Source organism: Parambassis ranga, chromosome 5 (assembly GCF_900634625.1).
Source record: "Parambassis ranga chromosome 5, fParRan2.1, whole genome shotgun sequence".
NCBI classification, from domain to species: Eukaryota; Metazoa; Chordata; class Actinopteri; family Ambassidae; genus Parambassis; species Parambassis ranga.
The window spans coordinates 29,631,475-29,658,298 of NC_041026.1; the positions used below are offsets into that span (position 1 = coordinate 29,631,475).

Genomic DNA, 26,824 nt, shown 5'->3' on the forward strand with positions numbered 1-26,824 from the left:
AGAGGGTTGCCGTGCGTGTGTGTCTTTCTCCCCAGCGCAACAGAGGTGTCAGTTGCGCTGACTATGGTCGTTACGACGTGTGCTTTAACGTTGAGATTGTTTGTGTAACTTTGTGCTGCCGCTCTCAGTGAGTAAGTGACTTGTGCTGTGTTTCTTTTTGAATGGATTGTCCTCGCTCGTACGAACGAGTAGATTTATGTTACTGTGTTCCTGCCCTTTTAAAACCACCCCTACTGGCCTGTGAGTGTTTGCCAGCATTTGTTAGTCCGCTTGACTAGAAGGGGGGGTTTTTTCTGAGTTTTCCTTGTTAGCACTGCCTTGCCGTGCCTCCGCTCATAACGAGTAGATTTGTGTTTGTTTTAAAATGACCAGTTGACCTCCGTGTGTCAAACCCGCATTGAAATTGTCCTTTTTTTTGTTTGTTCTGTGGCGTGGCTGGACCTTTTGTCCCCCGCTCTTGTTTTGTAATTTTCTTGTTTAACCCAAGTAAAGAACCGTACCGCAAACCACTGACTTCCTTTCATACCTAACGCAAACAGGTTGATTGTCCACATCCCCCCCCCCAGCCCCTAGACATCAGTGGGGAGATGTGACAATAGCAATGATTGGAATTGCTTTGAATTGCATCTTTTAATTAATGCTGGAGAAAAACCTTTGACAGAGAGGATAAACACGCGTCACAAGTCACTGATAAAGACTAGAATCTGAACATGTTTTACCAGCTTTGAACAGCTTTTAAAGTACACAGTATTCTGTGACAGTTTTTTTGTTTGTTTTTTTGATTGGTGGGCCTATAGTTAACCTTTATTTCAAATGCCAACACCTCAGTAACTTTGAACCAGAATAAACTATACTTTATCTACAGCTTCTAATACAACAACATTATTAATGTAAATTTTCTGGAAGTTCATTGGAGTTTATTTCTTTGGCATCATTGCTTCCTTTTGGTTGCTCTGTGTGTCTTGAACTCTTGCAAACCCCTTCTGAATTGTAATTGAAAACACTGAAAAGGACTCAAATGTAATTACTCATCTATATATGATGTTTATTTTGCAAAGAGCAGTTTTGTGATTTTTTTAAACTTTTGTTTCTGTGCAAGCTGACATAACCAACAGAACAAAGCCTGCTGTCTTATACACACAGTGTGTTTATGTTTGTGTGCCTCATGGCCAGTCGCAGCACTTGCAGGAGTCCCAGTAGATGAGACCAGGCTGGCAGCGGTGCAGGTAGGTGTTTCCCTGGAAGCACTGGAAATAGGTGGTCTTGTCAGCTATGTTCTCGTACAATCCGTCAGGGCGGCCGCGACAGAAGTCAGCAATGGGGTCCCTGGTGGTTGTTGGAGCCGGGGTGGTGGTGGGCTTTGGGCCAAAGCCTGTGTAATCAGAGAAATAAAGATTATACTGTATACAAGGCTAAAATACAGAAAAAAGATTAAGGCCAATATAAAAATGTATATCATATAGTATTGAAAAGTAATTTTGAAATTCAGAATTTTTAAAAATCAGAATTTAGACCTTTTGGTCAAGGATTTCAGAGTTTGAATTCTCTTTTAAATTCTGACTAATTTCAGAAATATGTCTGCATTTCCTCAGAATTCTGATTCTTCCTTAATAATTTTGACCATTTTTAATGTTCTCTTGTTTCATAGCATTCTGATTTTAATCTCAGAATTCGGATTCTTGTTTTTGCCCAATTATTTTTGTTAATCGTAGAATTCCGACCTGTTGAAAATTTAATCTCACAATTGCCATGTTTCTCAGAATTCTGAATGTAATCTTAGAATTTAGACTTTTCTGACATTTTTTAGAATCTGTCACAAATCCTAGAATTTTGAATTTTTTTCGTACACTTGTCCTAACCCCTTTTCTGTACTAAATGACATAAAACTAATCAGTATTAAAAGCTACAGTATTTACCCATTGACATCCTGAGGTGGTTGACAAGAGGGTAATCTCCCTGTGAGCAGAAGGATCCACTAAAATCATCCATGTCCAGAGTCCACACATGAGCACCACCCAGTTTATTGGCAGTAAGCCACTGAACCTAAGGCACAACAGTAACAACAATGATTCAAACACTACAGGCTCTGTGTAACAAACTGCCTGGCAAAACAGGAGAATTTAAGGAGCGTCTAAATAGTATCATAGTTACCTTGGAAGAATAGCTGCGCTGGTCATCATAGCCCACCCAGGCACTGCCAAAGGTGGCATATGGAACGTGCTGCTCATCGATCCATTCAACTGATGCACTGTTGGTGAAGTCACACACCTGTGAACACAGAAACTGTTACATCATTTATATGCACCCTTATTTTTTATTCAGATATTTTGACTAAGCATGGTAGCTACAACACTTTTTGACAAATGTATTTATGTATGTATTTATCTTGCAGAAAAACAAATAATAGATTTCTGTGAAATGTAGACGACCTCGTAGAAGGCCCAGAAACCGGCAGTACGGGTGTAGGGTCCAGCTTCTGCGGGGCCATTCGCTGGGGCTCCGAGGCCAGATGCGCCGGTGGTGAGGCGGTAGGTGCGCCCGTAGGTGGGGAAACCCAGCAGCAGCTTCGGAGCTGGTGCTCCCAGAGACAGCCATTGGGATATGGAAGAATTCTAAGAAAAAAAAGGTGACAGTTTAGACAGTAAAGTGGTAGTACAGTTTAAAACGCCATGGGACATTGAATCACATCTGCCATGGTCTACCAGCACTGCTAATCAAACAGCTACTTCTACAAAATTCTGTATATGTCAAGAAACCTAATGACTCAACTCCAATGGGATGCAAGTACACAATGAAATACAATGTACATTCTTGTTGTTGGTTATGAGAAATAAGAAACTTAAAAGCGTGTAGTGCATGTGTAGGCGTTCTCACAATGTTGTGATACATGTGTGAGCCGGTGTCCTTAGAACTGCGGTACAGTGGGCTGTTGTGTCCAGTAGCTGCCTCCCAGGATCCGTGGAAGTCGTAGGTCATGACGTTGAGGAAGTCGAGGTAACTATTGAGTTTGAACATTAGATAAACAGCAGAACATTGTTGTGTCTTGCACTTAATGAAGACGCACAATGAATTCAAACTTACTATGCAATCTTGTTGACCTCATAGGCTCTGTCAATAGTTTGGAGGATTCCGGCGACATTGGCTGTCAGCAGCAGTTGGGTCTTCCTGTTTTCTTTGGCCTCGTCCTCAAAGGCTTTGGACATTTCCTGGAGGCACAACACACATATGTATGAATAATGTATGCCTCTGCAGTAATTTATTAGTACTGACCAGCCAATGAGATTTTACATAAGGTCAAATAGAGGTTTGAAATGAAAGGACAAACAAAGCCAATGCTTACTGAGACCAGCAGAGTGAATCTCTCTTTGTCGCTCGCTGGGCTACCGTTGTGTCCAGGATATTCCCAGGCCAGGTTCAGACCATCAAAGTTATGGGTGCGCAGGTAGCTGATGGCAAACTTGATGAAGGCAGCACGGCTCTCTGGTTTGGCAACCATGGCGATGAATCTACAACAGAGAAAAAAACAACAACAAATGTGGTGACTTCCCAATAGAGGGTTGGTACTACAGAGCTGTGGTGATAATGTCAATCTGGGACTTACGGACTAATTCCATTGACTGTGCCTCCAACAGATAGCAGGGTCTTCAGTGCAGGATTTCTAAATGAACAAAACGCTCAAACATTGAATAAACATTCACATTCTCTGTTGTAGAGACATTTATTTATTTATATTTGCTTATAACTACATACAAAGTTAAGAGCCACTGCAAATTTTTTCTCAGAATTGTTGTGAAAATTAAAAAAAAAAATCAATGATGAGATTTAAGTCTGTCAAAATTCTCTAAAAAAATTTGAATTCTAAGTTTATGAATACGTATTTAATGTCAGAATTCTTAGATCCAAGATGGAGTTCTAAGAATAAAGTCAGAATTTGCAGTACATTCTAAGTTTATATACATATGTAATGTTAACATTTTGAAATCAAAGATTCTGAGATTAAAGTCAGAATATTTTACTTTAAATTGGAATTTTGAGAGAACAAAATACTTCTGAGATAAAAAAACCCCATCTTCAGAGAAAATACTTGGTATTGTGAGATTAAAGTCAGAACTCTGAGACAATTCTAGGTTTATATATATATATATATATATATATATATATATATATATATATATATATATATATATATATATATATATATATATATATATATATAAACCTAGACATTAAAGACATTAAATATCTTCTAAGATCAAAGATCACTGATACACCTTCTAAAGCCATTGGCAGCATCACATGGCCAGATCCCTCTGATGCTCTTTCTCTGGGCTTGCTAACCAATAGCAGGGTGCAGAAGGATGATTTATATATACCAAGGAAACAGCTCGTAAAGAGTCTTAGATATAGATATTCATCTTGGCAGGCTGAAAGCTGTGCACCTATCAGCATCCTGTATGGAAGTAGTAGCAGATGTGGGTTTGTTTTAGGGCCTGATGATAGGCATGACAGGTGACCTACACTTTACCTGCCAAGTGGTTTTTAAGGATGGTTTTCTGAGTGTTTCAAGCTATCTAGACCTAATATGAGGAAACACTAGTATAGTTTCTGCTTGCCCAACAAACATAAATGTGCAATAGTTAACACAATGACTCACGCATTCTTGAGAATGTTGAGCCTGACGAACTGCTGCTCATCGTTCCACTCGATGGGGGTGATCTGGTTGAAGCTGTTGATGGTGGCCAGGGCGTAGACGACATGGGTGCACAGGAAGGGGTCGATGTTGTCAGGGGTAAATTTAGCAGCACCCGGTCTGTACTGAGCCCAGTTAGTCATGTGACACACCAGCAAATTGGATGAAACTGAGGGCGGAGACAGAGGAGAAAAGACACATTTTAGCTGTGTATCTTTACTGTTGTTGGTGTGATTTGGAGCAGGTACTCACCGAGGTGCAGGACAAACAGAACCCCCAGAGCTGCCAGCAAAAATGAAGACAATACAAATTATGTACCACAAAGATGCTGCTTAGTATGAGTGAATGAATCAATGTTTACCTATGATGACTTTTGCCATGTTGACTCTTAATATCCACCAGTGTCCTACTGCAGAAATGAACCCCCTGAAAGAGCATAAAGCCAATCAATATAAAGTGTAATACTGATTATTGTAGTCCTAAGCTACATGCTAACTGTGCTGCCCCAAGACTGAGCTGATGATCTCATTACCTTTCTTCTGGAGGAACAGAAGCAGAGTCCAGAACAAACTGGAGTGGAGTCAGATTTATATTTTACTCATTAATGACTAATAGATGGTAGCAAAGTGCAGCTGATAAGGCCTGACCACAGTGGGCGTCCAGCTGACAAGCAGATTCAAGTGCAGATTGTAAACAATTGCTGGGAAATCAGAATCAGATACGCTTGCAGCGATAAGTGTAATCATAGAGAGTATTTCTATGAATTGATGACAGCAAGTGATGTGTAGTAGTATTACTCTGCAGTTTGTTTGGTTAGCGTGTGTGCTTCGGTTGGTTACATAATTTTATCTTGGGGGTCCCATTGTGACGTCCCCCAACACTCAGCAAAAAATGATTGACATGATTAAGAATTTCCCCTCAGGGATAAATAAAATAATTCTGATTCTGATTAAATATTACCATCATTAAACCATTATTATTATTATTATTATTATTTACTTACAGGCATTTTTTTGTATACTTTAATTCCATTTATTTCAGCAACTGTACGTGATTCACAATAGGTGCGTATTCAGTCGTTACCATTATTACAGATGTAAAGGAATTTATAAAAATGCATAAAAGTGTACATCATTGAGAAGAGATGCTATTCAACATGTTCACATCAAATGTTCACAACAAACTCTGACCCCAAGTTGGGAATCATGGTTTAGTCTAGCTTAGCACAAAAACTGGAAGCAGGAAGAAAGTCTTAGCCTAGCTCAGTCAAAGAGTTCACCCATCCATCCATCCATCCATCCATCCATTATCTGAACCCGCTTCCTCCTGCAGTGCAGGGTCACGGGGGTAAAAGAGTTCAATACTGTGTAAATTGATTTATGGCACAGAATCTAGAGACTGTAAAACTAGAAGAGTGCGTGTACATGTTCTGATGGAGAACTGGCCATCCCTGTTTACCAAAACTCTCAGTGTGGATATGTTGGCTGGAACCTGCCATTAGAAACAAGACTAAGGTGCCATGTATTTGTAAAATGTCATTGTGTTTTCTCTGAAATGTTGTTGTGTTTTCTCTGAAATGTTGTGTTTTGTGAAATGTTGTAATTTGTGAAATGTTGTTGTGTTTTCACCTTCAGGTGTCACATTTTACAGATGAGGAACTGTTCTCCTGTTTCTGTTTGGTTTTGTGTCCATTTTCAATGAATAGTTTGACAGCAGGAAGAGACATCAAGCACTGGGGTGGAGAGAAGAGGATGACACAGCAAATGGGCTGAAGGATGGAACTATGCAAGGGCTGCACTGATTTAGGACTATATAGCTTCAGTTTCTAGCTTCAGTTTCTATATAATGGATTAAAAAAAGAAAAGAAAACAGACACATAGATATAGCAGATTAAATACTGAAATGGAAGAGGTTGATACAGAATAAAACATATTACTGTCTATCATACACACACACACACACATAGATGTGATAAAAGCACACAAATAGAATTCCAATGTGTTTATTTTAAATCATATTTACAAGTACACCCCCCCCCCACACATTTCCATTCCATCCAATGGCCCAGCATCATCCAGCACATTCCAATAACATGACCCCACAGACTCTATAAGCCATAAGAGCAACCAGTCCACCAGGAAGCCTGACTGAGATCCAGCAACACGGCTCTGCAGTGAACACTAAAGGCATTCAGAGGACACTTTGCAATGAGTAAAGTACAAAAACACTAACCAATCAGTGACTCTGACAGTGCAGAGATGGAGCAGTTGTGCGACAGTGACAGATGCATAAATTTAGGTTTAGACTCATCATAACTGGTCTAACTCCAAATTTAAACTCCCTAAGTACACGTGAGCAATCATAACAACTATCCACTGCTATCAGCCTACAGAGTGACTGTCAGGATTAGACATTTGTGAGATTTGGATTTCCACACTACATATTTCCTGTGATTTAGCTACACTCTAAGTCAAATGACAAATTAAGAGCACTGGGTTACATTTTCTTTAGAAAATAAAGCCCAACTTCGTAAAAATCAAGTGGTCTATCATTCAACCACCTGCAACATATAAAGAATAATACTGACAAAATATTTTAGGTTGTCCAGACCATTCCCATAATTCATAGCAACAAAATAAAGCTTTACAATATAAATAATAAACAGTACAAAGTCTAAAGTAAAATTGTAATCTGTTGTTTCTCTGGCACTCTAGACCTTTTTTGCATGAGTGTATGAAATAAACAATAATAAAAAAAGCAGACAAGGCAACATGGTTATGGTGTATGAATGTGTATGAATATTCAATTCTGATTTCTACCTTGTGATGCATTGGTTTTAAAAAAGTCTAAGATACAATCATTTGGGACATGATTGACATTTTGTTTCAGATAAAAACAGCGAATGAATGTGAAAACTTGGCAACATGTGTCAACAATGTTGACAGTTAACCTCAGAGCACACACTCTGGACAACCTAAATGGAACAGACAGGAAAGGACTTGTAACCTGACTTTAAATTACTGCCCGTCAAAGCTCAGGTCTCCTCCACTTCAGCTGGGAGTTTAGGGTTTACCATTTTTTTGCATAACTAACTAATTGATTGTGGTCATTTGGCACTAGATGAGCTATATCCATCCAAGTAAAACATTAAATAGGGAACCACAGATGCCAATTACCTTTCAGTCTACACTGACAATGTTTGGTGAGCATAATAATACAAATATAAAAAAAAAATCATGAAAATGTGATCCCTATCATATATCCCATTTGCTCCTGACTCTTAGCCAACAACTGAAACCCAAAACATAATTTACCATTCAACCCTTTGAACATCAATCTGCAAACAGAAAACTGTACAAAATAAATAAAAACAAAATTAAGGCAACAACAACAAAAGGACAAACTGCTGTACACTGTACCTTTGGTACATGTTAACTGACACAAATCAGTCTACCAGAGGTCACGCCATTCCTGTTATATGTTACATAAGAGCTGATAGACTGACAGGATTACAATGAGGACGATATATGACACTCTGATAACTTTGGTGGCCAGCTCTCTTTCATCCATGAGCCATGAGTGATTCACCCCCCCCCCCCCCCCCTCACATGCCCAGACCATTTCAATGCTTGTGTTCAACAATAACCACTGAACACAAGCATTTTCTTTCTTTTTTGTTTTTGTTGTTGTACAGTGCTGGCAGAATTTTTCAAAGCAGGCATAAAAAATGTAAACAAAGAATTTCATCCAGTGTCACCTTCTTGAAAATAATAATAATAAAAACACATAGAAAATGTAAACATTCATTTGGACCAGTGACAATAGTTCTGAAGTATCATCACAGCTGAGACAAAAAAATGACCAAACAAGCATACAGACATTAGCAGGAGCTGGAAATCAATAACCTGCCTCGTGTTACTGTGTGACTGTGTTCACACTGGGAGCTAAAAGAACAACAACACATACTAAGGACAGAAAACAAAATAACACAAAAATTTGATCTGAATGCTACATCAATATTTGGTTCAGGCAAACCCAAGCTTTGCTAAGATACTGTTAAAAACAAGACTGTAGATGCAAATGTACAATGATCTTGTCCTGGAGTACACTAATCTTCATGCAACCTAGCTTGCCATTAGTAACTTAGAATTAAAAATTAGTTACAACAAAGTGAAAAAAATCAATGCTGTGCAGCTTAGATACAGCTAGCTGGCTAACCACCCATCCCATGCCAGGCAGGATGGCAGAAGACCTACAGTGTCTTGAAAAAGGATTTATACCCCTTGAACTTTTCAGACTTGTCAGATTTTTATTTGCCTAAACTTTTGAAAACCATTTTGTTCCACTTCACAATTATGTGCTGCTTTGTGTGTCAAATCTTAATAAAATACATGTAGGTTTATGGTTGTAAGGTAACCAAATGTGGAAAAGTTAAAGGGGTATGGAAGTGCCTTACACAAGTTTGGATCACATTAGCTTGTAAAAAAAATGACTGTTTTGATTTAGGGTTGTTAATCAATCATAAAGCTAGCTAATTTAGCAATAAGATATAGCTGCTCTCCCCTCTCATACAGCTTGCTAATGCAGCAAGTTAAGCTTTGCCAGCTAATGGGATGTGTCCACAGGATCTGTCATTTAGATAGCTCCAATTTGTTTTCTATGTGTGTGCAGCCATAAAATGTGTTCTGCTAATGTCACATTGTGCTCAGAGAGACAGGGTAACAAGTGGTTCACTTGCAGCTGACAAGTACACAAATGCAAGCCAGTCAGGGCCGAGCATAAATGTCACAGACTGGATTTTAGGTCACATTACAGTAAGTTTAACCTTTAAACCTCAAGTCTAACTTTAGTAAACCATATGTGACATGTGCAGACAGATGCACATCTGTATGCTGTATGCTATTATCTCTTTTTAAAACTAAGGTCAACTGCTCACAAAGAGACCCATAAGTCAAGCTCCCAGTGTGAACACACAGACCTCCATCACAGCTGCACTGTATATACACAGGTTACATTTACAGACCATTGATACTATGAATAATTTACACCTGAAGCCTGTGTCTCACCGGCTACTGTTTAAAGGACACGTCAGCCACAGATGTGATGGTCCCTATAAGGCATGGTATATACTGAAAGCGGTACACAAATACAATACACCCCCTACCCACCCACCACCCACACTTCAACCCATGACATGTTTTTTATTTATTTTTTTTTAGAAAGACCCTCTTTGCTACAAAAAAAAAACAACCCCCTCCCTCTTTTGATCCCAGCGCTCAAACCTGGCCCCATAACCCAGTCACAGACACAGGAGAGCTTTAAAAAGTCCACAGACTGACTGAGGTCACAGGCCTGACAGTGATGGAAGAGAGAGGAGAAAGGAGCCGGAGAGGAAGAGGAGGAGAGGGTGATAGGAGATGGAGGAGGAGGCATCCTTCTGTACCATCATACCAGTTCCTGTGAGACAGACAGATTTGATGATATGATTGATATGAGTACTCCTGCATAAAGAGTTTACAGTTATCACAAATATATATATGTATATGTGTGTATATATATTTTACAGTACAAACAAAGGAAAAGAAAAACAAACGGCTTGCTAGTTGTCTGTTGTTCCAAACTACAAACACACCTTAACATGTCACCTTCCTATTATAACAATTGGACCTAAATAAAACTTCTGTGCCCTGCCCTGTCTTAGATATCACTGACATGTTTATGATCAACATAACAAATATCCTAATATCCCTATCTCTAAGATAAGACTTAAAAGTCTTTCTTAACAACAATAGTACCGCCCCTTAATTGCATTGTTCTTATAAAGCAGACCATTTTATCATATGGTCTTTTTATATCAAATGCCAAACAGAAAATTATATAACTATGCAAAATATGTCTTAGGTTCTCACCTGAGTCTCGGGACACGATGATCTCATGTGCCGGCCCGTCTCCGCCCTCCCCCCAGGACCGAATCTCCATAACAACGTAACCGTTGTCCGAGGGCAGTGGCAGACTCAGTGATGTCTTTGACTTGTCCACAAACTTCAACATTGCCTGGTCTTCTTGTTTGTAGAGAACCTGATGCACAGATTACAGCAGATTAGGATTTCAACATTAACTGTGAATGTGCTGGATAACTGTGTTAAGAATCAACTAACTTTTTTCTCATGTATATATATACAAAATAAAAAAAAATTCCAACAGATTACTGGGTGAGTTAGATCTTGTTGCTTTTGCTCTCAATTGTAGCCACTGTCTAAATGAGTAAGTAAGAAAGAGGTTATTACCATAATGATTTTGTTTTCCTCGTACAGCTGGTACCAAGCTCAGAAACATGATCTTTGGTTTTGTTATATAGCCTTTTTATTGCTTCTTATATCTGCCATTGTGAGTGTATTATGAAAGCAAAACAGCAGCCGGCAACATAAAGCCAAAGTAAAGGTGGTTATTAATCATCAATAAAGTTACGTGTCCTTGTAAATTGATATGGATCATGGGTCATACAAGGCACTTAAATGGCTTTTTTTTTAATTGTTTACACTATTTTTATAGTATGTACTGTTATGGTTTTGATGATTATTCATACCATGGTTAGGATTTATATTATTGCTAAGGACCTCAAGCATTTTTAGAACTTCTCTACACAAGACAGCCTGCAGATCAGCCACCTGTTTTATGAATTTTTGTCAGAAACATGGCTTCTTAGTTGTGCTGAGTGCAACATGTTTAGTTTTTTACAGAATCTCATTACTCAGTTATATACCTGACATAAATGCAACCTTCAACTCATGAATGAAGAAAATTGTGCAATGCATAATATGTGTGTATACTTGGACTTACTTTATACCCTAGCACAGCTGACTCGTTGTGCTTTGCTGTCACAGCGTCCCACCTCACCATTACCGATTGGCCGTTGGTCTTCCATGAGACGTTGCCTGGGGGACGATTGGGAGCTGCAATGGAAACAGACATTTATCTCAGAGGTGGGTAAAAATCAGCAGCTTTCCTCATGTAATGCACACTGAAGCAATTATGTGTACTGATACATGGGGTGGATGCTGAGAGCTCCACATGAAGGCGTTGCTCCAGGCAGAGGAGTAAACTGCTGCTCTAAAAGAGAGATTGTATGACTAATCTTTCTGTTGAATACATGCACAGCTCAGAAAGTACCTATTCTCCTTCCTGTGAAGAGCTACAGCTGATAAAGGATAATCCCTTTCTGCCAGGAGGAGAGGGCGAAAAGGGGCCTACGTGGGTCATTTAACCGAGGTATGTTAGGAGATGACTGGTGGGTGTGTCTTTAAAATTATTCTACAAATGAAACACAACTTTTAAGTTGCCTTTGGCAAAACGACAACAAAAGTTGCCAGCCTAAATGAAGGTGTGTGTCTGCATGAGACAAGACATTGTGAGATGTGCAAGCAAAGCAAGAACCTCACTTTTGGAAGCAACTGAAAGGTATGTGCATGTGCAATAAGCAGCCCACAGAAGTTAATTAGAAAGTGATGCTTCAAGTGAGAGACTGCCAATCTTTTTGTCAAGCCTAGACTGTAAATAAATATAGATGACATGACAGCACTGCACAAGTTCAAGTGTTCATTTTTTGTATTGAAATAGTTATAGTGGGCTAAAAAAGGAGGATAGGATGTCACAATCAGCGTCCAATGTATCAGCCAGGCTACCCAAAAAAGAGGAGTGCGCTGAATGCTAATTGAGGCTTCACCTCTGCACCTCTACTGGGTTTCAAGGTGGTGTCTCTTTCAAACATGGCAGCACCTGTATGCAAGAGGGATGTAAAAACTACTTTTTTTGCCAGACAAGTCAAGGATGGTGGAAAATGGTTCGACACAACACAGCCTCTCATCTCAGGAGGTTAAAGGACTCCCACCACTGAAAAAAGGTTTTCATAGGAGACATGAAGCTACAGCAACAACCATGGTTACTAAACCTGCTAAAACCATGAGTTATCTGTTATGTAAGGTGCTTGTTGAGTGATCACGATGTGTGTGTGGCCGTACGGGGTTTCCTGGTGGTGACGGTGGTGCGGGGTGAGGGCGGCCCGGTGCCGGCGCTGTTGTAGGCCAGAACAGCAACGTGGTATCGGGTGCTGGGCCGGAGTCCAGATACCCTGGCTGTTGGCTGCAGCCCCGCTGTCCTCACTCTGTCTGCTGCTGCTTCCCGCTCGTGCTGCCTCCAGTACCGGATCTATGAAGTCCAAAGAAACACAGTTACAGACATGAAACCCCTGCATATAAAGTGGCACATGCCTAATGCATGTCTTATAAGGCCATCCAGATGTACCAACAGGTAATGAGCCTACACAGCAATCTGATATCAGGGATTTTAAAATTAATAAATAACTGATGAAGTGAGAGTTTGGACTATGTACAAATAAAATGACTCTAAACATGATTACAACCATAATATATAAGATCAAAGATTAAGACTGAAACTAAAGCAACTGTAAGATAAGTGATAAACTGACAATAAATATGACTGGTAATATCAGTATGTGTATCTGTGCTGCTCGTCACCTCATATCCTCTGAGGATGCCATTAGCACTGAGGTGCTGGACGGGCTCCCAGGACACCTGGATCTCGAAGGCAGACAGTGCTGTGGCATTGACGCTGGAAGGTCCCACTGTGGGTTCTGTGAGGAGTCAGTCAGAGAGAGGGGCAAGGGTCAGAATGTGAGACAATCTTCTGGCCTTTCACCATGTGTGATAAGTCTGTGATCAGTCAGCTGTAAGCTGTTGTTGCCCTCTAGTGGACAACTACTACTGCTGTGGATATGCTGGCTGTAAACATGCACAGTATGCTGTAAGATCTACATGAGAGACATGCATTAATAGTGTAATGTAAGGACTCATGAAAGATAACACATGATGGATAGATGAAAAACAACAATGAAAAAAATATTTTCCTGTAACAAACTTTATAAATAAATAAACTGTCTCCATCAATTCTCTATGCAATATGCAAGGCATAATGCGGGACCATAACGGGACATTATTGCAAATGACCTGACTTATTAACACCTTATTGCATAAATAACTATTAAAGAAATCAATTAATTTAAAAGTGGTGATGAGTGAACTGGATGTGATTCTTCCCAGTAATCAGGACCATATCCAATGTAATGAGTCCTGCACACAGGTGCGGAATAATAAACCCTAACAATAACCGCATCCCTTTACTCTACTAGTGAGGTATAGTTAGGTAGAGTTGGTTGGTGTAACAGACCCCTTAAAACTGGCCCCAAAGATACAGTTTAACTCAGTATTGGAATTCTGAGTATCTTTAAATTCCATGTTTTTTGTGTAAAAACATGATAAAAATCATCTTAGTAGGTCTTAGAATAAGTGCAACCTCAGACCAACAACATTTTTTCACTGTCATTGTTTATCCAGCAAGAAGAAAGGGTTACAAACTTGAAGGTATAGCATGATTGGTCAGTTTCTGCAGTTACGGATCTCCTGGGCAAGAGTTTACTCTGAGTGGTGCAATAAATGCACTTCTGCAGATAAAAACCAACATCAACCAAGGTGAACATATACTATTACATATTATATATATATAATAACACTTACTAGAGCTGTGCTGAGCAGAACTGCAAAGTACCACATCAAATTCCACTCGTGTCAGCCAACAACAGAAACCTGAGACTTGCAGTAGGATAAAACTGCACAGTCGCCTGATGAGGGACTCAGACTGTGGCATCAACAGTCCAGGCTGCAGCTGCTTTTCCTGCTGCTGCAATCTCTTGTCACTTTTTCCCATACACTGCTAGCATCTCACTTAGATTTTATGGACCTGACACTGAGCTCAGAATCAGAATATCAGGTGTAACAGCTACAACGACTGACCTTCCTCTGCAGAGTGGACCATAGCGATCTGGCTGAAGGGACCCTCTCCTCTGCGGTTGTAAGCTTTGATCTTCACATCGAACGGACTGTACGGCGTCAGGCTGGTGTTGTAGTAGACATAGCGAGATGATTCCACATGGGGGATTCGCACCTCTGTCCATGCTGATGTGTCTTTCTTCCTGAATGCCAAAATGTAGCCGAAGCCATCACCATTTTGGTACTCTCTGGCCATGGGCTGAAGGATCAAGGACAAATAACATGTTAAATAAGGACTGGAACATAAGAAAAGTTCTGTTTACATTTCAATTAATATTTATACAGTGCATCTTATTTTAATCATGGCAGCTTTAAGGTTTTTATCACTGTGTCACATGTGTGTAAATGTGCACAGCTCTGTCTCTCAGTGTGTTTCAAAGCCTGTGCTACAAAACTACACAGTCTACATACCTTTACAGTGGAGACACAATTTAATATCCCTTTATACAATAGACTAGTGTAATGTCCTGACAGCTAGTTTTTTGCGTTTAGTCAAGTAATCACACTTGAGATTATAATGCTTGAGGATGAAGATTTTTTTCTTTATATATTAGGCAGTTAGTGTTTCCACTTAACTCCATAAAAATCGCAGTGTTCATGTTTTTTTACAGAGGACTTATTTTATTTCATTTTTCCAACTTCCAAGTGGCCTATAGCCTACATTAGTCATAAATAAATTATGGTAAAACATGTATAAATTACTCATTTTTGACAAAAGGCAAAACAGCTGTGTGCGTGCGCACATTTGAATAATGTCAGGCTGTAAATGGGTTCATCTTCATTTACACTACCTGTACACTATGGGTAGTTTAAATCTGTAAAAATGACATATAAAAGTGTGGGGTCAGTCTGTATTAAACTTTGGACATGAAGTTGTGGGTAAGATATAGGGAGGTGGTGGGCTCCACCTCCATTTATTAGCTTTGCATTTGTCAATAAATGTCAAAATGTAATCTGTAATAATATGTGTGATTGCTCAAGAGAATATTGTACACTGACATGACATTCAGTGATGAAGTGATAATGAAATTAAATTTTGTCTGTGGGAAAAAAAGGATGAAGACCCAAATAAAAACCAAGTTGCTTTATATACTATTGGATCAAAACAATGTTTTATATATATATATATATATATATATATATATATATATATATATATATATATATATATATATATATATATATATATATATATATATATATAAAACACATTATGCATGTTGAAAGGTGTCTGGTTTCCATGTTTGTTTTTGTTAGCTAGACCTCCTTAGCAAACTAGCAGACAATACTAACAGGTCAATCTGCAGTAATAGCAGTTAACTACTTTGCCAGGCACAAGTTACTACTTTTGAATTTCTAGCATTGAATAATACAGATTTTAAAAACAATTCCTTTATGTAATCTACTGCATTTATAAATGAAACTGTAGGACTGTCACTTATTTTAATTCTAACTGTAAATAATAACTCAGAATTGAAATGATTGATTCAGTCTTAAGACTACTTATATGACATTGCTTTAGCTACCTTAATTAGAGTTTAGCATTTTTAATTATAATATTACAAAAGACTGGATGTGAAGATCTGATGAAATTGAAACAAAAAGCAGAGTGTAAGATTACAGGACTATTGATCCATAATGGTAACTTATAGCTTTGATACTTGAACTTTGCTGCTTTCATTTTGAGCATTCTTTATAAACTGCTGATTTTACAGAACAGTGATTCTAATTCCTACTGGTGCTGCAAAAGTACAAAAGCAAAAAATGACTTTATGCAGTGTGCTATGATAATGTAAACATAGACCACGCTGAGACATCCACCCACCGTCCAGGTAACAATGAGTTCGTTTCGGTCTCCACCTCCTCCTCCGAGTCCACTGGGAGCCACTGTAGGAGCTAAGGACCAGAGATGCAATGCATGAAAATGAAAACTACTGAACTGATGTAAAAATCCACTTTCACACACTGCTACAAGACTGATGTAACTCAAGGTCGGATACGTTAGATTGGCGATAGAGCTGCATTGTGGGTATTGTAGGTTGTAGGAAAGACGGACGCAGCTGTGGCACCTCACCTGCTTGCTGTGTGCGGATGATGTGGGAGGGCATGCTGGGTTCTCCACTGCCCAGGATGTTGCTAGCGATGACCTGGAATTCATAATCCATCCAGGGCATCAGTCCCATCACACGAGCCGACTCTGCGTTACCTTCGATGTTTGCTGGTTCTGGTGTGCATGGAGAAAGCGGTCAATGACACCTTTAGTTTTCAAAAACATAAACTGGTCCTCACAGACACACACACCTGTCCTCATTTTCTTCCATTCTGATGACAGGGAGGATCGACCCTTGATGACATATCTGCCGATGGGACTGTGGTTGTCGTAGCCGCGGCTCCACCTCAGCTCCACCGACGTCTCAGCTACATTTTTTACCAGTAAACCTCCAGGAGGTCCTGGGGGGCCTGTAAAGGAAAGTAAAATACAGTAAAATTATTGTAAAGTAAAAGATTCATATCCAAGTGTTTATCCTCTAACAACAGTACAGCTCATAATATTTCAGTTTATAAGCACTAGAAAAATTCATGCACATAGCTAATCCTTGCATTAACAGCAGGAAACAACAGTGAACTAAACAGTTCTCCTAACACTGAATTACTCAGTGTTAACAGAATATATATTTAGGGCCCGAGCACCAAGGATCACTGCAAAGCCCTATTGGAACCCCTAGAATTATGGCTCAACAACTCACCAAACTGTATCACCCCAAGATGCACAAAAAAGTCTCTTGGACCCCCCCTCCAAAGCCAAGAGGAAGTCCACCATTTTGAATTTAGTGGTCATTTGTGACCCTCCTACAAAACTTTTCACGCCTCACATACTTCATCCAATTGAGCTGAAATTCTCCACACCATAGGGAATAGACGCATTCCAAAACTCTTTAAGTATTTAAGTATTACGGTGTGGCCGGAGCATCCCCTCAAAGTTGACCCATTGCTATGATACAGTCATAGTGCCACCAACTGGCAGCAGGAAATGTCTCTTGTACACATGTTTTTTGGTGTACGTATCTGGAAATGAGAGGAGATGAGAGCATAGAAGAGGAGACTGTGGTGGCCCCTGAGTACCGCAAGTGGTGCGAGGGTCCTGTAATGCTGCTTGCAGCTTTAATTATAAATACAATTTAGATATATTTACTTCTAATTTCTCAGTTTACCCTAAAACATCCAGACTTGCAGATGGGTTTAGAATAGATCAAAAAGATACACAACTACACCATTTCGCCAATAAATTTACCAGAATTATTGGACTTCTGATGGTCCTTGAATGCATCATGTGTTCAGTTATGTTTTTTTTTTTCAGAAATAAACTCTTTGTACTAATAACATGTGTGAGTTCTCAGTTATTGCAGCTGTAATTGTGGACTTTAGGTTGCAGTGAACAAAGAGCCTAAACTAAATAAAATTTGGCAGCAGTGGACATACTGAATACTCACCTCGAACCACTAGCTTAGCTGAAGCGAAGGCGCTATCCACCACAGTCTGAGCCGTGCAGGTGTACATCCCCGCCTGGCTCAGCTGAGCGTTCACAATCAACAGGTCCCCGATGTTTTCCTTCTGGATAGAGATAGATAGAGTAAAAGAAATCAAACAGTGATTATGTTTACATGCATACCATGATTAAGGTCCTTGTTTTGAATAAGGTAATATTCTAAATAAGGTGTTTTCATGCACAGCAGCTACAGGAATATTGCTGTTCATGCAGATATACAGTGCCTTGCGAAAGTATTTGGCCCCCTTGAACTTTGTGACCTTTTGCCACATTTCAGGCTTCAAACATAAAGATATAAAACTGTAAGTTTTTGTGAAGAATCAACAACAAGTGGGACACAATCATGAAGTGGAACGAAATTTATTGGATATTTCAAACTTTTTTAACAAATAAAAAACAGAAAAATTGGGCGTGCAAAATTATTCAGCCCCCTTAAGTTAATACTTTGTAGCGCCACCTTTTGCTGCGATTACAGCTGTAAGTCGCTTTGGGTATGTCTCTATCAGTCTTGCACATCGAGAAACTGGAATTTTTGCCCATTCCTCCTTGCAAAACAGCTCGAGCTCAGTGAGGTTGGATGGAGAGCGTTTGTGAACAGCAGTTTTCAGATCTTTCCACAGATTCTCGATTGGATTCAGGTCTGGACTTTGACTTGGCCATTCTAACACCTGGATATGTTTATTTGTGAACCATTCCATTGTAGATTTTGCTTTATGTTTTGGATCATTGTCTTGTTGGAAGACAAATCTCCGTCCCAGTCTCAGGTCTTTTGCAGACTCCATCAGGTTTTCTTCCAGAATGGTCCTGTATTTGGCTCCATCCATCTTCCCATCAATTTTAACCATCTTCCCTGTCCCTGCTGAAGAAAAGCAGGCCCAAACCATGATGCTGCCACCGCCATGTTTGACAGTGGGGATGGTGTGTTGAGGGTGATGAGCTGTGTTGCTTTTACGCCAAACATAACGTTTTGCATTGTTGCCAAAAAGTTCGATTTTGGTTTCATCTGACCAGAGCACCTTTTTCCACATATTTGGTGTGTCTCCCAGGTGGCTTGTGGCAAACTTTAAACGACACTTTTTATGGATATCTTTAAGAAATGGCTTTCTTCTTGCCACTCTTCCATAAAGGCCAGATTTGTGCAGTACACAACTGATTGTTGTCCTATGGACAGAGTCTCCCACCTCAGCTGTGGATCTTTGCAGTTCATCCAGAGTGATCATGGGCCTCTTGGCTGCATCTCTGATCAGTCTTCTCCTTGTATGAGCTGAAAGTTTAGTGGGACGGCCAGGTCTTGGTAGATTTGCAGTGGTCTGATACTCCTTCCATTTCAATATTATCGCTTGTACAGTGCTCCTTGGGATGTTTAAAGCTTGGGAAATCTTTTTGTATCCAAATCCAGCTTTAAACTTCTCCACAACAGTATCTCGGACCTGCCTGGTGTGTTCCTTGTTCTTCATGACGCTCTCTGTGCTTTAAACGGACCTCTGAGACTATCACAGTGCAGGTGCATTTATAAGGAGACTTGATTACACACAGGTGGATTCCATTTATCATCATTAGTCATTTAGGTCAACATTGGATCATTCAGAGATCCTCACTGAACTTCTGGAGAGAGTTTGCTGCACTGAAAGTAAAGGGGCTGAATAATTTTGCACGCCCAACTTTTCTGTTTTTTATTTGTTAAAAAAGTTTGAAATATCCAATAAATTTTGTTCCACTTCATGATTGTGTCCCACTTGTTGTTGATTCTTCACAAATAATTACAGTTTTATATCTTTATGTTTGAAGCCTGAAATGTGGCAAAAGGTCACAAAGTTCAAGGGGGCCAAATACTTTCGCAAGGCACTGTATGTACGAGTAAACACCAGAAGTAACACAAAGGAAATATCTCAATAACAGTGAATTCAATAATAACTTCAAAAACTGCAGCTACAGATGCTGCAGCTTCAAAGTGACAATAACTAGCTCTGGTGCACATTACAAAAGCCAATTTTCAGCTGGACCCACAACAAAATGCAGCGTCTTATCACATCAACACTAATTAACATTTCAATATAAAGACCATGAAATGGATCAGGTTTAGCAGAGGTTTATTCCTTCCAGGCTTTGTGTTCAGGTACCATGAAATGTTTAACTTGCTCCCCTGAAATGAACTAATTCTAGTTCAATATACACCACAGAGGTGGGCACAGAATATGCTGCTGTCTGCAATGGTAATGTCTCTCCAATGTAGCGTGTGTCAGGATTTAGAGCTGGTTTGCATTTTAATGAAGAGCACTGGTGAACACAGGTGTCTCTACAACGCTGACTTTGTGACGCTGGATCTCAATCATCAGTGCCTAAGACTGAATCAGTAGCTTTTTAACTTTGGAGCTCAGGTACCCTGTGCACCCTGTGTGCTATGAACCTGCTGCTAAGCTACACAGTCATAGACAGGATAACTATACAATTATGTATTATGTAATTATCAGTGTTTAATATCCATCTAATACTTTAATACTACATTACTATAACGAGGTGAAAATATTTGATTTTCAAAGCATTCCAAAAAGCTCAACATTTAACATTATTTGTGATACCATATGTTCAGATGCAGATGTATGAAATCGTGTGTCCTCGGATTTGGTTGCACAGCCTGTACGATTAGATTAGCTTAATCAGTCTTTGAGTACCACTCAGGTAAAAAGCACTACAGAAAACAGACCCTTTACCATTCATATATATTCTATTCTATCATACACCTTAAAATGATTCAAAACATAACACAAGTTGATTCATTATCAGGAACATACACATACACAGCATTCATCTACCACGCACTATCGTGCTGCCCTGCCCTACATACTTACTAACTTACTTACTAACGTGCTCAAAATAGTACCAACAAAGTGTGTTTGCTAACAGGGAACAGCAGGTTTAAGTCATTACTGAGACACACGGCCAGCAGCTGTATATACTGTATATGTACACACACACACAGTAAGATGAACATTACCACACAGTCAGTAATGACAAATCTTTGTGCTGAACTGAACAAAAGAGGAAAAAGCCTCCTTCTGTGGAACACTAACTTGTTTTCAGAACAAATAAGCAAATGGAGATAAAAACACACAAATCATCAGTGTTTATCTTCTGCAGACTGAAAGCCTCGGATGAAAGGGAGACCTCAAAGCTAAAACATGTGCTGCTAATCTCCAAAAAAAGACAACAAATCACCCAGTTCTTTTTGCGAGACTCACCCCCTCCACTCGGTGGTATGGCCCTGCGAAGTTCTCCAGGTCCAGCAGGACCCCGTTGAGGGCCCATGTGAAAGTTAGGTCCATAGTGGGATCATGGGAGGCGTGACACTGCAGAGTCACATTCTCTCCTTGGTTGATGTCTGCATTGGAGGGGGCCAGTGTGATCTTTGTGGCATCTGTAAAAAATGCATAACATGAGACATTATATGGTAAAATGAAGTAAAGAGTGGGCAGCCACAGTTGCTTCTCTAACACCATTGTGGATGACTTTAACATGACTGTATTTCCAGCCATCTGTTTAGCCTCAATGGGTGTGTGTGTGTGTATACCTCTGACAGACAGGTGTCCGGTGCTGTTGGCTTTCCCCAGGTAGTTTTCAGCAAAGCAGGTGTACTTCCCTTCATCTGCCCTGCTGATGTTGTAGATCCATAAGATGCCGTCTGGCGTTACTGTGACTCTGAGGAGACAGAAGAATGCAGGAGGTGAAGAGCACCCACGGTACTGCTACAAGCACACATAACACATTCAAGAAAAATGAAGCTCTCAAGCTGTGCTGCAGAAGTATTAAGGTAAATGCTCTTCTGTAAATATTCTGTATGCTGCCAACTGTGTCCCACGGCACATATCGTTCTCTCCATATGAAGTTAATGTTTACCTCCTGCCCACATATTCCCAGCTGTTTCAGCCACACGCCCATTGCACTATCCTACAGACAGCTGCTGGAATAATACCCACCTCTGCTAAACCAATGCCTTGGAGGAGAATTCTACTTATTTACAAGTTAGACTTTAATTTGTTTTTAATCATTGCCATTGTCTCTCAGTGTACTGTTATTGCTTGAACGTTTCGTTGCAGTCAGCAATTGTTAGTCACAGTTGACCAACACTTGCACTGTCCAAAGTTCACATTTAAATGTTTAGGTATAATTTAGGATTCAATTTCGTTATTGACAGCAACCCATCCCAGCCAAAACTATGTTACTTCCACCAACATGCTTCACAGATGGGATAAGGCATTTCCCATTTAGGCCACATAATTCTATTCTGGTCCCATCTATTTACAAAATATTTTTCCCAGCAGCCCTCTGGTTTGTCCACTTGATTTTTATCAAACTGCAGACAGGCAGCACGCACACCATGGTTGTTCAGTGTTCTTCTGATGGTGGATTCATGAACATTAACATTAGCCAATGTGAGAGAGGTCTCCAGCTGCTTAGACGTGGGTCAGAAACACAGAAAATTCTAAAAGGCTCAAAAACTTTCAAGCACCACTGTACATTATGGAAATGCAGACAAGCAAATGAAACAAACCCATCCCGCAATTTACAGGTCATAGGTTAGAGTCAGAACCTATAATACAGTACATGCAATGAAAGCAGAAGTATATAGGGGATGGTAGGCAATAAATTACAACACAGCAGATGTTTCCACACAGGTCACAGTTGTTCACACGGAGGTTGTTCATCACATCAAATGTTTGATCCTCTTATTAACACAGGTGTGCAGATTAAGGTTTGAATAAACCATAAGGAGCATTTACATAGAACTTTAACAGGTGGTGTTTTTGATATGTAGAGCACATAAAATCAACAAGGTGGAGTTAGAAATAAGTAGAGTAATCTGCCCTAACCAGCAGGCTGTTTTAGTTATGTTCATATCATTGGCATTAATTCACCCAGACAGATTCAGCCCTCACAGATAGGGGTGAATTGTTTATTGTTGTTTTTTTTACAGCTATGATTGCACTAGCATCCTGCTAATGGTATTCCTCGTTAGAAGCCAGAGTCCATTATCTGCCTTGTGCTGTGTGACATCATGAGTGTTAATTAACTAATATAATTAGTTTAAAAACCTCTTCTGTCATAAAATGTGAATAAAAAGAAAAGATATTTAACCTGGTAAAATGTACAGTTTTGGGCTTCAGCTCAATAGGACTCTATTGAGGACTCTATTGAGTTAGCACCCCCTAGGACATTCATTTCCTTCATGCATATGTGGCATTTGTACCTACACTACAAAAGCCATTAGTGTAAGGCCATATGAACACCCGTGGAGTATTCTGGAGCAACATGTTAGACAGAATTTTGCCACACTATCAGTCCAGTCTGTGACACTAGCACTGATGCTAACAGGCTTTACTTTGTATTTACTCTCAGCTCTTTGGAGGATGGTGACTTGTACTGTCTGCCTAAAGTGGATTTACAGTCTTTGCACACATGCTGCTTCAATCAGAACTCTTAGCATCACTGCTAAAGAGCTAGCTCAGATACCTGGGCCAAATCTGAAACTTTTATTTTTAAAACTGTTGGAAGCTGTGAGACAAAATGTTAGGACATTATCACAGTACACAACTACATACAGTATCTGCTGGCTAAACAAATATATAGTATTTGTACCCTGGGATTACTGTGCCTCACATTCTGACATTCTCTTTCATCTGAGGTGTATGTCTAGCTTAAATTTTGATGTGTTCCCCATCTGAAAACCAATGACACACAGACATGCAGACAGCGGTGACAGAATCTCGTGAAATCAAAGGTAATAAATCCTGTGATATAAACACACAACAGCGTGGCAAGTCACTTTTGATCTCACCTTTATGTAAAAGCTGTTAAATGTTTCAACAGCTGTGATGTTGTAATGTGTTTTTTTGTGATTTTGAAGCAGGAAGATGGTGAGATGTTTGAATTTGTTATTTACCTGAATACAATGATGCCATAACATCAGTATTAACAGAATATATACATTCTGATAGAAGGATGTGACTGCTGGTCAGATGGACACAGCTTTGCTGCCCTGACCATTTGAACTGTAAATTAGTCAAAGTCAGTGGGACAGCTGCTGCTCATAATGTCTGTTTGTCATTGGCATTAAAATATAACAGTGAGTGCAGTGAGTGCAAATGGCTGTGTTATGTGACAGAGAAGAAATAGTTCTAACTTCCTCTTTGAGTGATGATTTGTATTATAACTGTATTCAAATTTACATAACAACTGCCGTCTATAACTTATGTGTATGAGAGGTTCATTAGATGAAGTCTTGGTTATGAAAAAATAACATATTTAAAAACACAGCTTGAAATAAATACTAGGAAAATGATGCAGTTAGGCTGGGGACACACTACACGACTGGCATCAGCAGATTTTTTTATGATGATGGGGGTCACACACTTAACAACTGCTCCTAATGAGGGATCACAGACTACAGAATTTATCAAAGCAACTAAAGCCAACTGAATGACAATGACACAGACAAAAACGAGTTGCTGGTCAAAATTATACCAAAAGTGTCATCTTTGTCCAAAAATACTAGATCACTAAGCTGTATGACAATGGTTTTGGCTCAGCTCATATTTCCAGTTAAATAGTGCTCATTTGAATACTGTTTTGACAGGTTTTTAGAAGACTTTAGAAGACAGCTCCTGAACTCCCTGCCTCTGTCACTTCAGGTTGTTTTCTCTGTACACTTACACTAAAAGCAGCTGTACTCTCTATGCCTGCTGCTTGTTTGATTGGTTTAGCCTCCTGGTTCAGGGATTAACATGCAAAGGTAAGAACAAGGTAATTCCTCTAATACCTGCACCCACATGCTGACGCTGTTTGAACACTACCCAGTCCTTCCTGACCTGCTATTTTTTATTTAAGTTTATGTTATGATAAATTCAAATTGCCAGTTTTAAAAGGCCTGTACGTGCATATATCTTTGTAACATATATGTGGTTCCTTGATTACCTGCTGCTGTTGGTGAGCAGCTCTGTTCCACGGCTCCAGAACAGGCTGGGCTTCGGGGCAGCCCGAGGGCGACACTCGATCATCACCTGGCCTCCTCTGGCTGCTGGGATCAGCCTCCTTATTGGATTCAATCTGAAATCTGGAGCCTGGACTGGAAAGGAGGGAAACAACAACATGTTGAATATTTCTTTAAATAAATGAGGGTAAAAAAAATCTCTTTCTTCAAATGTCTAAATAAAATAAGCAGTAAATGAAGAGTTCCCTCTCTTTCTACCTTGGACTCTGAGCTCGGCAGAAGAGTACACAGCACCATGTTTGTTTTCAGCCACACACTGATACATCCCAGAATCCTCCAGGGCCAGGTTACTGATTTTAAGATGAGCTCCATTCACTTCTACCCGGTCCTAAAAATAAAAAAAATAATAAAAAAAAAAAAAAAATATGTGACATGACATGAAGCACTTTGTACTATACTGTATATAGCTGATAGCTGGAGCTCTATTCAGCTGTATTCAACAAGGTGCTAAAAACATTTAACCCTCATGCATTGTTCGCAAACACTACCCTAATGTGTTGTTCGGGGACACAAACGTCCCCTAACTTTAACGGTTTTAAAAATATATTAGATAAATATTTTTTTGAAATTTTTTTGCATAGACCTTTTAATTAACTTCAGTTCTAATCAACAGTAGTGAAAAAATCATTTTCCCCCAGGATTTTAACCCTTTAATCACCAATTTTATAAGGGGTGGTGCTGAAAATTGAAAAAAAAAAAACACAAAACGGCTCATTTTTAATAGAAAAGGTGAATGTGGACTGGATTCTTTTTAACCTTTATTACAGTCTTGGTCATGTCAAACATCAGTAAAAAATTGACTTTATTGCATTATTAGTTTTTGCACAGCACTGGATTTTCTTTTTTTTCTCCCATTTTGTCCCATAGACTTACATTATAACCACACTTTTTTTGACTGCACAGCCATGGCTCTACATAATCATGCATTCTTGATTGTTGGTGGTTTACCCTGTTGGTAGGAGGTAAAATTTGTGATTTTTACAGTTAACAACTTAATTACCATATTAACCCTTTACCTGCAGGCCTGTGCTCATGTACTGTAGTTTCTGGCTTGTATATGGAGTTATAGGGAGTATTTTAGCACATAATTGTGTGTCTACACACTGTGTGTGTATGTTAGAGCTCAACTAACGAAACAGTAAAAAAGACATCACTCTTTATCACCCTTTTAACTCTATAGGAATAAAATCCTAATCTGTTGTACATGCAGGTGATTAGTCTCCCCTGTATGTTGTGGTAGAACTGCAAGGTCATTACATAAATCAGCTCAGCTTTATACTTATATAGACAAATTGTAAATTGTAAAAAATTAGGCTAATAAAGCACCATCCACTGTGTAATATCTGCAGTACTGTTTGCACGTGTTACCTGTGAGCTGAGGGGTTGCCCATTGCGTAGCCAGCGTACAGAGGGTCGTGGTTTTCCAGCAGCCACACAACTCCAGTGAAGCTCTGAGCTGATCTCCACCTCTGAGTCGCTCATCACCTGCAACCAGTCCGGCTGTGCTGTAAGATCCAAGAGGGGAAAATAATTAAACTGAAATAATAAAAAAAGTTCATAAATCAACAATCCTAAAACAGAGCTGTCCAATGGCCCTTGAATGGATTGTGTAGGGACTAGTCGTGACAAAAAAAAATATA

At 39.5% G+C, this 26,824-nt stretch overlaps 2 protein-coding genes across 3 annotated transcripts in view; both read right to left on the reverse strand.

The window, feature by feature from the left end:
• Positions 1-1,019: 1,019 nt before the first annotated feature.
• chia.1 (chitinase, acidic.1) lies at positions 1,020-5,284 on the reverse strand. Its single transcript, XM_028405927.1, has 12 exons — positions 5,223-5,284; positions 5,052-5,116; positions 4,943-4,972; positions 4,655-4,859; positions 3,602-3,658; positions 3,341-3,506; positions 3,082-3,206; positions 2,875-2,998; positions 2,430-2,612; positions 2,152-2,268; positions 1,917-2,043; positions 1,020-1,372 (listed from the first exon to the last, which is right to left on the reverse strand). The coding sequence occupies exons 2-12, from the start codon at positions 5,068-5,070 to the stop codon at positions 1,164-1,166; spliced, it is 1,362 nt and encodes a 453-aa protein (XP_028261728.1). The 5' UTR covers positions 5,071-5,116; positions 5,223-5,284; the 3' UTR covers positions 1,020-1,163.
• A 4,750-nt stretch (positions 5,285-10,034) lies between these two features.
• cntn2 (contactin 2) overlaps positions 10,035-26,824 on the reverse strand; it is a 50,146-nt gene continuing 33,356 nt past the window's right edge. For both annotated transcript variants that reach the window (XM_028405926.1, XM_028405925.1), the window contains exons 9-23: positions 26,553-26,689; positions 25,383-25,512; positions 25,109-25,259; positions 21,708-21,835; positions 21,379-21,554; positions 18,084-18,204; positions 16,894-17,052; positions 16,667-16,816; positions 16,418-16,488; positions 14,557-14,791; positions 13,225-13,340; positions 12,709-12,895; positions 11,531-11,643; positions 10,600-10,768; positions 10,035-10,147 (exon numbers count right to left, since the gene is read on the reverse strand). In XM_028405926.1, the coding sequence (XP_028261727.1) occupies positions 10,035-10,147; positions 10,600-10,768; positions 11,531-11,643; positions 12,709-12,895; positions 13,225-13,340; positions 14,557-14,791; positions 16,418-16,488; positions 16,667-16,816; positions 16,894-17,052; positions 18,084-18,204; positions 21,379-21,554; positions 21,708-21,835; positions 25,109-25,259; positions 25,383-25,512; positions 26,553-26,689 (2,156 nt within the window). The remainder of the gene's footprint in view (positions 10,148-10,599; positions 10,769-11,530; positions 11,644-12,708; positions 12,896-13,224; positions 13,341-14,556; positions 14,792-16,417; positions 16,489-16,666; positions 16,817-16,893; positions 17,053-18,083; positions 18,205-21,378; positions 21,555-21,707; positions 21,836-25,108; positions 25,260-25,382; positions 25,513-26,552; positions 26,690-26,824) is intronic.

Coding starts and splice junctions, on each gene's coding strand:
- chia.1 (XM_028405927.1), bottom strand. Junction 3,507..3,601: donor ACAGTCAATGGAATTAGTCC/GTAAGTCCCAGA, acceptor TCTCTGTTGTAG/ATTCATCGCCATGGTTGCCA. Junction 2,269..2,429: donor GTTTCTGGGCCTTCTACGAG/GTCGTCTACATT, acceptor CTGTGTTCACAG/GTGTGTGACTTCACCAACAG.